The 14,637-nt window shown below is 35.9% G+C and overlaps 1 protein-coding gene across 2 annotated transcripts; it reads right to left on the bottom strand.

Annotated features, from left to right (window-relative positions):
- Positions 1-745: 745 nt before the first annotated feature.
- LOC130024952 (lithostathine-like) lies at positions 746-2,942 on the bottom strand. Of its 2 annotated transcripts, XM_056115800.1 has the most exons (5): positions 2,879-2,942; positions 2,098-2,216; positions 1,803-1,940; positions 1,076-1,202; positions 746-813 (listed from the first exon to the last, which is right to left on the bottom strand). In XM_056115800.1, the coding sequence occupies exons 1-5, from the start codon at positions 2,940-2,942 to the stop codon at positions 746-748; spliced, it is 516 nt and encodes a 171-aa protein (XP_055971775.1). The 2 variants fall into 2 exon arrangements, with proteins under 2 accessions (XP_055971775.1, XP_055971782.1); XM_056115807.1 differs by lacking the exon at positions 1,803-1,940.
- Between the last annotated feature and the right edge of the window lie 11,695 nt (positions 2,943-14,637).

The following is a 14,637-nucleotide window of genomic DNA, read 5'->3' as shown; positions in this document are numbered from 1 at the left end:
GTCTAACTCCTTCAACCACCCAGTCTCTGTGTATATGCTTCTGACAATCAAATTATCTTGAGGATACTTTATCCTGAGTAGGCAGAAGTGTGTGGGCCTCTAGGAAGTTCATGGAAGACATAGATTATGCCTTTGGTCTTAGGCTCCAGCATTGTTGTACTCACAGTGGGACTTTTCCTAAAATCAATCAGAATAGAAGTCTTCTAGAACATTTACAATGAATTCAACACAGAATTCAACACAAAATTTGCATCCATTTTGTAAGCAGAAAATGATGTGGATGCTTGGAAGAGATATATAAATATGTTTAGGTGTGAGTTAAGGGAGGACATTGCTTTAGAATGAAAGTGTTTTAGATTATATAGCAGAATAAAGACTTTCTCTAAGCAAAAAAAAGGGCATTCATTTATTAGAAATACATGAGTGGGATGTCCAATTAGACATTTTAGATAATATTAAACAAAGCTGGACAGAGACAGATATAGATTTTTGTCACACACAATTATTTCACAGACTCTTGGTATGAATACAAAGCAAAAAATATGTAGAACAAAATATTTATTATTGCACTTGAGATCAGATGACTTATGTAATAGTTCAAAATGAGGTTGGAAGGTAAGAGAGCTTAGCATGAAGAGAATATGAGATTTTGGAAGACTACTTCTTCCAGGGTATGTCTTCAATCTTTGTCCATGATCAAGGTAAGATGCATGATATATTAAACCCAAAGATGTTCCATTCAACCCTAGTTCTCGAATTTGCAGATATAGGGTAACTTTTTATGACAGTTATAATCTTTCCACTTCCGGAAACCTAGAGAGAAAAAAATAGTTAAAGTAAATGGAACTGGTAGGACTTATGTAACTATTGGGATTTATTAAAAATTCTGGATAAATTTCAAAGTCTTTATTATCTGTACCAGTGTTCACTTTCAGTAGAAAGAAATCCATAGAAACGATAATGACAAGATATGTGAGAAAACAATCCCAAATTTAGTCTCCTAGTCCTGAAGGTCAGGGATAGGAATTAGATGTGAGAATAAAAATAGGTATGCTGAGGAGGATCTGTGTCATACCTGAGTTTTGTGTCACAGTTCCACAGTAACCGAAGTCTGGACTGCTGGGGGGATCTTTCTCCCAGGCATGGTAGTTCATCACATCAGTGTTGCTCCATTCCCATCCACCTCCATTATGTTGAAGACCCTATGTTGCCAAAGATGAAGCCATATGAAGCCAATAGATATTTAGTGCTTCTTGTAAATATCCCTTAGGCAACATGATAACCACTAAGAATCATGAGATATGATGTTCTTCCAGATGCTTAACTGGAGCAGCCCTCTGTACAACTCTCCATAGTTCCTTGCTACTACTGCTGGTAATAAAAAAAACTAATAAAATCTAAAAAGCAGTGGAGTCATTGAAAGTAACATTTTACTGGTTAAACAATAATTGGTGTTGCATTCATCAATACCCACTGAAAATCAAAGACAGTCTATACTTTCATAGGATAAAGTTATTATTATCTTCACTTAGAATTTCCTCAGAACAGTATATTCCAAATCTATGATGCTCAGGAAACTGAATCATAAGACCTGTTATGTGAAATTTTCAAAGGCTAGATTAAAGATGGTTAGACTTCAGATTAGAGTATAACTCAGATTTTCAGACAACAGGAATCTTCTTTTCCCATAAATCTCAATGAATCTCTGAGTTCCAGAGAATTTGCTAGGCAAACAGTGAATACAATTGAGTGTCCTGCATGGCAGTTTGTGAGGTAACAGAGACGAATAGGTGACATGGTACCTCTGTGGGGTCATGAAGCCCAATCCAAACATAGGAGTGAAGAATAAAACTATTCTTGATCAGGGCAGACACGAAGGATGCCTCAGACCCAGTGAGTATGGATGCGAGATGTCCTGATGGCCGTTTCTGGCAAGCTATCTGTATAGGAAAAGGACAAATGAGGAAGAACTTGTAGCGGATAGAGCAGAAAGAGGAGAGAGTATGGATTTGTGTAAGAAATCCAAGCAGTTAAAAACCCTCCTCTGATACATAATGAACTTTCCTAAGACCTCTGATTTCAAAGTCAACTCCTTACTTCTGCATCCATCCAGGAAGTGGGTTTTGTATATAAGGCATAGCAGTACGAGAAATAAGCCATAGAGCCTTTTGGACACCTGGTCCGAACATTGGGGTGTTCCTTTTGTATATCTTCACCTGTGGTCAAAGAAATAAAGAGTTAAGCTGGAATAAAATCAAGAACAATAATTATTTGGGGAGGTGTGCTCGATTGGTGTTTGGGTGACACAGAACACTTGACTACCTTTAAATATTCTCGACTCTAAAGAATTTTTTTAATCTTCAACCAGTTCTACTAACTGAGAATATATTTTCCCTTCCCTTCTTCTCTTTCCTTTCCCTTTCTCTTTTCCTTCCCTTCCCTTCCCTTCCCTTCCCTTCCCTTCCCTTCCCTTCCCTTCCCTTCCCATCCCTTCCCTTCCCTTCCCTTCTCTTCCCTTCCCTTCCCTTCCCTTCCCTTCTTCATTCAAAATTCCTATTCTCCACTTTGATCTAATAGTTTCTGTATATGCTCACTATTCCCCCTTACCCATAGTTATTGACCTTTTAAACATTTTTCTTTAAGCCTATTAGTATAAAATACATTAAAATGGGGTATAATCCTTTCCAGTGCTAATGAAGCACTATTATCTATACTACACTAGTTACACTGAAGGAAGGGGTAGTGATTGTGGATTTCAAATTGTTTTATTATGGATGGACGTCTCATAAGATTTCCATGTATCTCCTTCAGAGACTCATATAATTTCCTTGGTTCTTAATATTCATAGGAAACCAAGCACTTAGTAGAGATATCTTACCTTGGACCTGAGATACAAGCATCAGGCAGGAGAGAAACATCCAGAGGGCCATGGGAGGCAACATCTTGCCTGTTTGGGAGGAAGACATTATAGATGACCAGACTCATAAATCTTGAAAGAGATCAACCAGATGCCCCACATCCTTTGGACACCTGTGCATGGCTGAAACATCTGGGGCACCCAGAGTAGGATGGGCCAGCTCAGGTCCCATCCCAAAGGATTCTTGGTAGCTGCTCACTCCCACACTGAAAAATCGCTGGCATGTCTCTTGTAAAATTTTACCAGTGCCTTATTTATCTAATATGTTAACTCTTTATCAAATTAATGCTTGATAAATAATTCCCCCCCAAAAAAAGACACTACAGATCAGCAAAGGAATTGAAGCCAGAGAGAGGGAGTAAAGACCTCTTTATATATATTGTCATTACCTTAAACATAAATGATTATGGTAGCACCCATACCCCTTTAAAAAATTTAAAAAGAATCCGAAAATTTGTACATCCTACTATCCATCAGTCTCCCAGGATCAGTTTTGCTGAATCTCAGAGCTCTCATGTTCTTTGAAGAAAGAAATATTCCTCTATTCCCTCAAATATGTGAGGGAAAATTTCTGCCAAGGGAGTCATCTTCTCTGTTACCACTTACCTGTCTTGCAGGATCTGCTATGGTTCAGAAGACTAGACTTTTATAAAAGTATCTAAGGGAGTGGCACTGAAATGAATAATAGGAATGCAGAAACAGATATTAGATAGGCGTGGCAAGAAATCAAGTAAATTTCTATCATAGGAAGTTTCTTCATACCAAAGGCTAAAGAAATATCTCTGCCACATGTGTTACCTCTGTACCATTAACATGACAGCATTTCCTCATTATAGCTGACATTTGAACTTTCTTCACCCTTGTTATGACTAATGAGAAAAGTGGAGATAGCATTATGACAAAAAACACGATGTTCATATTCAGAAAGAAAAAAAAAGGGACTGCCCCATTGCTGGTGGAGTTTGAATGTTTCCTGAAATCTTGTGAAAAATTAAGGGAGATTAGATATAACTCTGTGGGAGAAAATTGGATTTCTGGGCAATTTTCCAGTTATTCCCTTCAGAAATATCAATAGATTTTCTCTTTTGTTTCTTTAATTTTATGTTGAGCAAAAATTGTTAGTTTAGGAAAAAGAATTTCATGAATCAGAGAAAAATCATAGTTGAGCATTGCTGTTTCAATATTGAAGCAAGCTGAAGGAATAATATTATAATATGTGAACAAATAAGCAAAGGCAAATTTTAAAAAGTAGATTTTCTTTTTTATCATAGTTGTGTGGCAGTCCAAGAAAATAGCTCCTCAGTTCAAGCCATTCCTAAGTTGACAATTTAGTACCTCAGTGTGGCATTCTCAGCTTGAGAGCTGATGAGATAACAGACTTGTTGAGCCTTGCAGGCATTTTATTGAATTTGGACAGTGAAGCTATATTGTACTAAGATGTAATTTGTAGTTTTTCATTGTATTCCTTTTGCTGATATAATATTGGTATCTCAGCATTAACAAATCAGTGCCACAGTCTTTTATACCCTTATCTAGAATACTGTCAAGAAAAAGAGAGAAATCAAAGACTTTTCACCTTCTAATGTTTTTCATGTGTTCAAAGTGATAGATGAAAGGTCTAGAGCACTAACAGTATTATGAAAGCCAGGATGGATCAATAACACTATGGTTCTCCAAGCACTGCCAGAAGTAGTTCCACTTTGCTGGGATTATCCCTTGAGGACTACTGTGGAAGTGTCCCTTATACACTATAGAATACTAATGAGTTTGAGGAGATAAAATAATTTTAGTAAATATAAACACCTTTAATTATTTTATTTATTGACTAAATGGGAAGTCAGACTTTCAAGCATATGGACTATTCAAAGGAAAAGCATTTATGACAGGGACTTATAATTCACTTTTATAGATTGTTTAGTAAATGAAATACATGAACCAATGTCAGTTATTAACATATAGGCATTTTGTTAACATTGTTCAAAAAATCTGACTTGTTAAGTAAATGTTCTAAATCTCCTTTGACATATACTTTATGATATCTTTGGTAATTTAAATAAAAATCATGGTTCTCCTGTGTATTAAAGGCTCTAAAAAGTCAGTTTGAGATTATTTTTAAGTATTTTGATTTATATTGAGCTGTCAGTATCCAAGATTATAGAAAATAGAGACAGATTTAATGTGAAAAAACAGGATTCAATCAAGATTATTCAACTTGCAAATATCCATGAAGAAGGAGTAGAGAAAGAGCTATAGATTAGAAAAGAGGTCATAACTTGCTTGCATGTGGTTGCATGTGGATAATTGTGACTTATTGAAAAATATCATAGAGGCGGACATGTTAATTTATTTTCAAATGTTTGAATATTTGTCTTAAAATATTTGCTAGATTTTTTTGGTTTGTCTTAACAAATATTTGGTTGTAGGATTACTTGTGGCATTGTTAGGGTCTTCTTTTGGCTTGATGCTCAGGAATGTATAGTCAGAGCTTCTTATGTGGAAGGGAATCTGAGGTACTGCATGCAAAGCACATGCCATTTCAGCTTTCTCTTTGGAAAATTTAGAAGCAAAATGCAAAATCCACAAACAAAATGTTAAGGGCATCAAACTTACCAATGTATATAATACATAATGGGAAAGAGTATCTGATCTCATGGACGTCAGAATAGTTCATTAGGAAAAAATATTAATATAATAAAATCTTCCTTATAAAAATCCAAAGAGAAAAGATATAAATAACTTTTAAGAAAAACTTACTCAGAGAAATATATCAATAAATGGCACATAAGGAAATATTTACCATCATAAACAAAAGTACAGCAACTAAAAGGTTTTTAAAAAAGCATTGTCCTTATAAATGAGGAAGAAATTATTCTTTCACTGATCCTATTTTAAAATACCATATTATAAATGACACACTCAGATAAATGGAACATGTAAAAAGTGAAAGAGTTAATAACACTGGAATATTGCATATTTTTTCATATAGATTTTATTGTTTTCTAAGCCAATTTGTTAAAATCAACAAGAAATTTAAGGAAGAATATAGAGAGTTAACATAAAATTTCTAAATGAAAGTTTTATTCCATAAACAAAGAGATCCATGTCTAATAAAGATAATTAGAGACAGTGGTTGATGGATATTGATAATCTGCTGGTGAGAGTGGTGTGGAAAAATTGTCTTCCTGCAGCACTAATTTGTACAATATTATAAATTAAAATGCCTAGATATAGTTTTTAAAATATATCCTTTAATTGGAATAAAATTATAAAATACAAGTGAATATAGTACAAGTGAGGTGATAAAAAGCCTGTCCAATTACAGGAGAGAGCCCAGAAATTTAATTTTGACATATGGAATTTGGAAATACAGAGGATCAGTGCTAATACTCAACAAGGAAGATTAAACTAAAATTACTTAGTTTCACTGATATTCCACTTAAGCAAAATAATAAACTGAAATTTGCCTTCTCAAAATATAAAAATTAACTACTGTATTATCCATCAATTAAAAAATAAATTTTAGAGGAGAGTATTAAGCATAACTAAAATTTGAATTCAGTATCGTCCTTTAACACAAAAGCCAAATTATAAAATAGCGCTAAATATGACTTTTTAAAAATTTAATCACAGTGATATGCACAGTAACAAAGTTTTCATGATTGAATTTCAATCACATAATGTTGCAACGCCCATCCCTTCATCAGTGTACTTTTCCCACCACCAATGGTTCCAGTTTCTCTCCTGTTTCCCCATCCCCTGCCACTTTGGCACTATGCCACGTACTCCCCCCCTCCTTTCCTTTTGCACTTCTTGGTTTACCAATACAGATAATGAAAGATTATCAGGTATAGCCCTTTACCAACTTTCAACACTCTCTTCCTGTCCAAAATGATCATTTCCAACTATTATTATCATGTTGACCCCTTCTCTATTCTAACTAGTATATAGATAGTCTCATACTTCACTGTAGCACTGTCCTCCCATTGTTCATCTATTTGCTCGAGCGGTCAACAGTAACATCTCACAAATTTTGAGACTTGTGGCATGTTGAATACATCACAGGGAGCTTTCCAGGCTTTGCTGTGTGGGCAAAATAATCTTGGTAGCTTGCCGGGCTCTCCGAGAGGGGCAAAGGAATAGATGGAACCTGGGTTGGCCGCGTGCAAGGCAAATGCCCTAACCACTGTGCTATCGCTCCAGTACCGTATCATACTACCTATTTTTTTTATATCCTACAAATGAATGCAGTCTAAATATGAATATTTTATAAAAGGTTGTTGGTAAGGCGTAGAGACATAAAGTGCTTCAGAGAAATAGTTTTCAGATTAGAACTGTTTCATAGGTTTATTTTCAAAACAAGTCTTCTCAGCTATACCATTTGACCTGAGAATTACTTCAAGTTTGACACCTGACACATACGGAAGAGAAACTACCATGCCTCTCTAATTACCAGGAAGAGCTTAAAGTCAGAATCTTACCCGTAATAATAATAATCTTATCAAAAAAATTATGACCTTTCTATATGACAAGGCAAACAATGAATTACTAAACAGCAATTCTGCTTAAAGTTTTACTAATTACTGTTCCCTTTGAGTTCCCAAGTTTTTATTTCATTCCTTATATCAGGATGATATATATATATATGTATATAAAACATTTTTGTTTTATGTATAACATGTTCTGTTGTATAAATTTTATTATGTATATATTATGCAATATAATAAATGTTATATATATAACACTTTTGTCTTCAGACCTCTGATAGATATTTTGAGCCTCTATAGGTATGTACTTAAATTCATCCCCCCCGCCATTTGAGGAGAAGGGCATACCTAGTGGTGCTCAGGCATCACTCCTAGTAATACTGTAATCACTCCTAGGGACCATAGGTTATGCCAGGGAGGGAAATCAAACACTTTCATTCCTGTACTATCTCTCTGGATCCTGTTTTTCCTGTTCTAATTTCAATGAAGAAAAATTAGTTATTTCACAAATGGAGATCCAAGAGTGGAAGAAGAAATATTCCCTCCCAACAGGGATATAATTGTCAAAGAAGTGATATCTGGAAAATATAGTGCTAAAGTCAGTAGAAAAATTATTTTTTTTTCAAAAAGGAGCAAACCATAACAATGCATTTCTCAAAAAAAAGTAAATAATTCATAGGACATCATTAAAATATTGCAATTAATGAAATCAAAATTCAAATCAAACTAAAATTAATATACCCACCTATTGACAAAATCAATAGATTTTTTTCAAAAAAATTATGAGAACTTGAAGAAAGAACTTCTACATATTTCTGCTGGTGGTAATATATATTAATGTAATCAATGACAAAAAGTAACATTTTCTTATATAATAAAACTCAGTTATTCCATTGTGAATATATACCTTGCACAAGTATAGCAAATTTGTACAGAAACATTAGCTACAATGGCATAGAGCAAAAATAAATAAATATTGAGATAACTATATTAAAGTTGTCTGCTTTTAGTAACAAAGGGAATATATTACACCAATGAAATGATAGAATCACATTCGAGGCATCAGTATGATTTAACCTCAATATATCAGGTTGGGAAGAAGTATCAAAATATGAAATATATATTGTGCCATGTATTTATTTTTTAAAGGATATAAATGAAGGCAGATGAATCAAAACAACATTGCATGCCTCTCCTTACACTGTTTCAACTGAATTATAAGCATAATAAAGTGCAGACTTTGAGGAAGGACCAAATGGTAGGAGGAGCTGTGACTTCACAAACAGATGTGGCAGAAGATATCATACAAGAAGATCGTGATAAAAATAAGCATAATTGAAAATTATCCAGCCTGCCCTGGGGATTATGTGACTTGTATGAAGAATCCAAAAAGATCTTACGAACACAGAAGGTCTCTCAGTCATTTTGAGGACTCTTCTACTTGGAAACAATATCAGCAAGAAGGCTGCATCTTGCCATGAGCAAAATGGAATATTTTTTTTTCCCAAAGAACAGTGAAACATTAGGCAGCAGAGCTTTGAAACTGATTTCTAGGAAAGCACATAGATACTGACAGAATCATGAAAAACAGCAAAAGAGCCAGGGCTGAAGTGAACAATATCCCCACATCACTTTGTTTGAGGATGCCTGATGTAGTTAAATAGTTCATCTGAGTTCCAGCTTAGTCCTGTTTCACAATGGAGACTGACAGATTAAGCCTGGTAACCCCCAAATGTAGACAGAACTTGTGTAGGGATGGTTATTGTGGAGCTTGTTGGGGATACTGTCCTTAAAGGAAACCTTTCTACAACTACCTGTTTTCTTTAAAGAACATGTTCCATCTCCATCCAGCCTGATCCCTGGGGTCATATTCAACTATGGTTTCAGAGCATCTGAGTTGAAGGTAGCAGGGAACTAATATTTTTATTGGGTCTACATGGCAACTTTGAGAATCTCCCTCCCTTTATCTGTCAAGGAGGCTGTGTCCAGATCACAAACTGAATCTTCCTCCTGTCTGCATATCAGGTATGAAAGACCTGGGTTACAGAGCCCCTGTAGACCATCTGACTATAGCTGAGGGCTGTCTAAGGACCAGAAGTGGCTGAGAAAGCTGAGTGTAGAACTGGACTGCAGGGGATGTGGTTGCTGCACTCTTCTCCTCTGTTAAGGCCCTTAACAGCCCCATGGCAGAGATTTGAACTTGTCTCTCCATACTCACACCCCTGCTGTCTTGGCTTCTACACTGTGCTTGGCTCTCTTGGGTCAGAAATGTCAGAATAGGAGCTGGAGCGATAGCACAGCGGGCAAGGCGTTTGCCTTGCCCGCAGCCAACATGGCTGACACAGGTTCGCTTCCCAGCATCCCATTTGATCCCCCGAGCACTGCCAGGAGCAATTCCTGAGTGCATAGCCGGCAGTAACCCCTGAGCGTCCAAAATGCAAAAAAAGAAAAAAAAAAGAAATGTCAGTATATAAAGCAACAGACACATCAATATTCTGGGAGAATAACCTACAATTACATTCTGCAGCCTATAATCCTGCTACAAGGTTGATGATGTATCTCCTGAAGAAAAGACAGCTGCCCAACTTGTGAGCACATAGAGTTAATGGGGAAATCTCTGACAAAGTAAGGGTTAGCAGAAATTTTTCAAAAATGACAGAGCTTAGTATTAGCCCAAGAAAAAGTTTAATTATATTGAAAATTAGTAGCTTGTCTAGAGGAGTTTAGAATGAAAAGTATGGGGCTGGAACAATAGTACAGCGGGTAGAGTATTTACCTGGTATGCAGCCAACGAAGGTTCAACCCCCAGTATCACATAAGTTTTCCCAAGGACCGCCAGAAGAAATTTCCTGAGTGCAGAGCCATAAGTAACACCTGAGCATCAATAGGTGTGACCCAAAAAGATTTAAAAAAAGAATAAAGGTATGAGTGCTATATTATTTTTTTATAAAAAGAAGTAAACAACTTCAGATTTATAATATATAGAGGTAAACCGTTAAATAATTTTTAACAGAAATAGTGACTGAAAATACAAAAGCTAAGCTAACGTATACAGTACAAGGACTTAACAAAAAAAGAAATATTTATGAGAGTTGATGGGCTGAAAAATTATGTGATAGAATACAGATAACTAATTGGGAAATAGGAAAAATAATTGTAAAACGTGAAAATGGATGATAGATCCTTACGGTTTCTATTATGTCTATAAAATAATACCCTCATGACAGGAGTATAGGAAATAAAAGATAAAAACATTAGTAAAGACCTTCTTTGAAGCAATAATAGTCAAGACTGTCTATAATTGAAAGAAACTAAATAAATACCCTAATATCATGGAAACCCAAACATTCCCAGACAAAATAAATCCAAAAAGTGCACTTTAGGGCACATTGTAATTAAAGTGTTACAATCTAAATATTAAAAACATTATATCAACCATCTAGAAAAAATACACATTAAGAAACTGCCATAAAATAATCTGGAGACACATTTTATTTTTCAGAGATAACAAAAAACTGGACAGAGGCAAGAGCTATTTTTCCCCTCATACAATAAGTTTTATCAACAGAATACATGAGAACAAGTGTTTAAAGCATTCAGGGGAGGACTGAGACATTTTTTTATTGCTCTCAAATGTTTTTTATTGTTCTCATATATATATTATGTAATATATATATATAATAAAGCAGTGAAGCTGAAAATGATCCTGGAGACCTGGAGAAGTAGTTCTTCTGAATGAAGAGAGAAGAGATCAGACTGAGAGTGTGGGGAGAAAACTCTTGTCCAAACAGGGCTTTAAGATTTGCTTCCATGTCTGACAAGACTGTATGCCATACAGGTACAATTGACTTCCTACATCCGCCAGTTGTCGAACTTGCAGACATAAGGCAATGCTAATTTGCAGTTGAAATCTTTCCATTCCCTGTATCCTGTAAAGAGAGAAGAGAAAATGTACAGTGTTATGATGCTATACTATCTCTTAGGCCCAACATTTTTCATAGCCTGACTCAAACAAAAAGATGAGTTTAGGGAAGAGAGAAAAAAAAATTTTTTCACTCACCTCAGCAAGATTTCCTGAAGTTTACTTAGGCTCAGAAAGTAAAATGAAGAGATGAACTAGCCTCGGTAGAAAATTTTTTCTTTCTTACCTGATTTTCCTATGAGGCTCCCACAATAGCCAGGGTGTGGTGCGGTTGGGGGCTTTTTCTCCCAGGCTTCATATTTCATGATATCATTGTTACTCCACTCCCATGCATAGAAATATCTACCCTATGAAGCAGAATATTGCTGAATAATCTAGTATAGCGAGGAGTAGTCTCTATCAAGGAATTTGATCTACTTTTCTAGAATTATGTCTGAGAAATTCTAATTACTTGATCTATTGATGATAGGAAAGATAGTAATTTATTTTATTTATTTTTATATTTTTTTCTGTTTCTCAGCACAATATTTATTTTTTATTTATTTATTTATTTATTAAATTTTTATTAGTGAGACACCATGAGGTACAGTTGTAGACTTACAAATTTTTGTGCTTGGGTTTCAATTATACAATGATCAAATACCCATCCCTCCACCAGTGCCCATTTCCCACTACCACGGATCCCAGTATCCCTCCCACCCCCATCCCCCCATACCACCCTTCCTCTGAGTCAGGGCATTCCCTTTTATTCTCTCTCTCCTTTTGGGTATTGTAGTTTGCAAAAGATGCAATGAGTCGAAATCATTTTTGGTCTATAGTCTACTTTCAGCATGCATCTCCCATCCTGGGAGGATCCTCCCAACACCCTTTATTTGGTTCTCCCTTCTCTAAAGATAGTAATTTTAAAGGTAATAGAATGACTTAATGTGTTACACTTGTGCTTGGGGTAGGGATTGGGTTACATCAGGCAGTGTAGAGGGTTCTCCTGGCTTGGCTGAGGGAATCAGCTCTGATAGTGATCTAGGACCATATCAGTATTAGGGATCAAAGTGAGATTGGTCAAATGCAAGATAAGTACCTTAAACCCTGTAATATCTCTGCAGCAACACACATATTACTGCTATAACAATATCTGTCTATGCATTTGTGATTACCTTCTAAACTTCAAGGACATCTCCTCTAAAGGAGAAATGATTCCTCATATGCAAATTATTAGAAATTGTGACATTAGTCAGAATAGAATTAGTTGGAAACAAGGAACCTCTTCGGAATTAAAATCTTCTGTTGTCTCAAACGCTTCTATTTTCCCTCAATTATTTATTTCCCTGTGCTTTTGACTCCAGAGCTATCTAAGGTATTTCCTAAGCAGGCAGAACAGAAAGTGTTCTGAAGAGTGACCATAACTTAAGAGTAACAGAAAGGGGAAGATATATTCTCACCTCCATGGGGTCATAGAGCCCAATCCAGGCAAAATTGTCATTATCCAACCAGTCCTTGACAAAGCTGGCCACATAGGATGCCTCAAACTCACTGAGCACTGAAGCAAGGTGTCCTGAGTTCCACTTCTGACATGCTATCTGTGAGGGAAAGAGAAGCGGAGTATCCTGAGATGTCACTGGAGGCAGTGGGGAAATATTTTCATAAGAAAACAGTGAGTTATAGAGGTTCTCATTCACCCCCCCACCAAGAAGCTGAGAAGATTGTAGATACCACTGTCCCAAGTCTGATAGACTTTTTTCTCTAAAAATCGAATTGCCAATGCACCTACTCACATTTGCCTCCATCCATGATTTTGGTGTCATAAACAAGGCATAGGTATTAGAGGAATCGAAAATGGGATCTTGATCATAGCTGATTCTTGACATGGGTTGTTCTTTCTGGATGTTAGCTGGGGTATACATAATAAGAGAAAGGTGGAGTGAAGGGAAGAGTGAACATTTGGAAAGGGGGTGACTTTCCGTGAGTTCAGTAAATGGGAAAGCATCACCACACTGACTGCTTTTCCGTCATGCTAGAAATTTCTGGATTTCTTCATCTTGGATTACACCCAACCAATGTGGGACTTCTCAGGTTTCACCCTTTCTCTTCTGAAAATTTCTACCTTTTCAATACTAAACCAGTCTTTAGAGATGGTTACTTTAATTATTTTCCTTCACTAGATATTGTAACTAAACATTCACATTTTCCCCGTCACCAACCAAAAGAACATGCATTAAAAAATGGAAATGTGTTCATCCCACTGTTAGTGACCCACTATGACTATTATAACAGTTAATATCCTAAAGGAAGGAGTGGCAATGGCAATGGATGAATTGAAAGTTTTCCTGAAAGGGATGCATCTTTCTGTTTCGACATTTGTAGCTTAAGAACTTGATTCCTTTACTTGGCTCTAAACATTCACCATAAACTAGTGATGGAAGCAGAGAAATCTCACCTTGGATCTGAGATAGGAGCATCAAATAGGAGAGCAGCATCCAGGATATGTTGGTGCAGGCCATGGGAGGGAGTTTCTGAGACCTGAAGAAGCTATTGGACACACTAAAGGAAATTTGGTTAAAGAGGACACACTAAAGGAAATTTTGTTCTATCTTGTTGCTTTTTCTTTTTATGGTCATCTAAGAATAAACTAATTCTGCAAACTTCATGCCCTTGTACAGTCCTAAAAATATTGGAAAATGACACAGAAACAAATTTGCTAAGACTCAGATGTATGTTTTCTGATTACAGGGATTCTTCTTTACTATTGCCTAGACATTTAATATGGCTCCCGCATGGTCATTGTCTTCTCTCGGTTCTCACCTTGTGTTGCAGGGACTGTGATTATTTGCTCTATTGACAATTACAGAGCTTTTATATGAACATCTGAGGAGGGACATGTAAATGTATAACAAAAAAGTGGAACCATGACAGGTGTTGGTTAAAGAACTGGGCATGAATTCAAGTAGATTCCTGTTATGGCTTTCTGACTCTTCCCAGCAAAGTCTGAGAATTGTTGCAGATGTTACACTTGGGCCAAGGAGAAGTCAAACACATCTACAGAACTGGTAAATTTTAATTTTAATCACCACTGTTCAAATAACCTTTTCCTGAAAACCACGAGGAAATGAAGACAACTTTGTGGATCTACTTTAAATATGCACAGTTTAAAAAATACTGTGACATTGAATAGTTAAGATGCTGAAAATGTTATTTTGGGTTATTTGGAATATGCTAACTACAGTAATTATATACATGAATTCTCACTCTTTAACAATTGGCGGTTGGACTAACACCTAGAGGTGTTTGAGGCTTACTTCTGACCTGTGCTTGCAGTA

Source organism: Sorex fumeus, unplaced genomic scaffold (assembly GCF_029834395.1).
Source record: "Sorex fumeus unplaced genomic scaffold, SorFum_2.1 ptg000003l, whole genome shotgun sequence".
Taxonomy (NCBI): domain Eukaryota; kingdom Metazoa; phylum Chordata; class Mammalia; order Eulipotyphla; family Soricidae; genus Sorex; species Sorex fumeus.
This window is presented reverse-complemented; position numbering and strand designations above follow the sequence as displayed.

Bases quoted from the DNA above. Each gene is read 5' to 3' on its own strand.
- LOC130024952 (XM_056115800.1), bottom strand. From the start codon at position 2,942: ATGTTGCCTCCCATGGCCCTCTGGATGTTTCTCTCCTGCCTGATGCTT. The intron at 1,941-2,097 runs GTAAGGAGTTGA...TTTCCTATACAG, and splicing joins CTTCCTGGATGGATGCAGAA to ATAGCTTGCCAGAAACGGCC. The intron at 814-1,075 runs GTATGACACAGA...TTTTCTCTCTAG, and splicing joins AACTGTGACACAAAACTCAG to GTTTCCGGAAGTGGAAAGAT.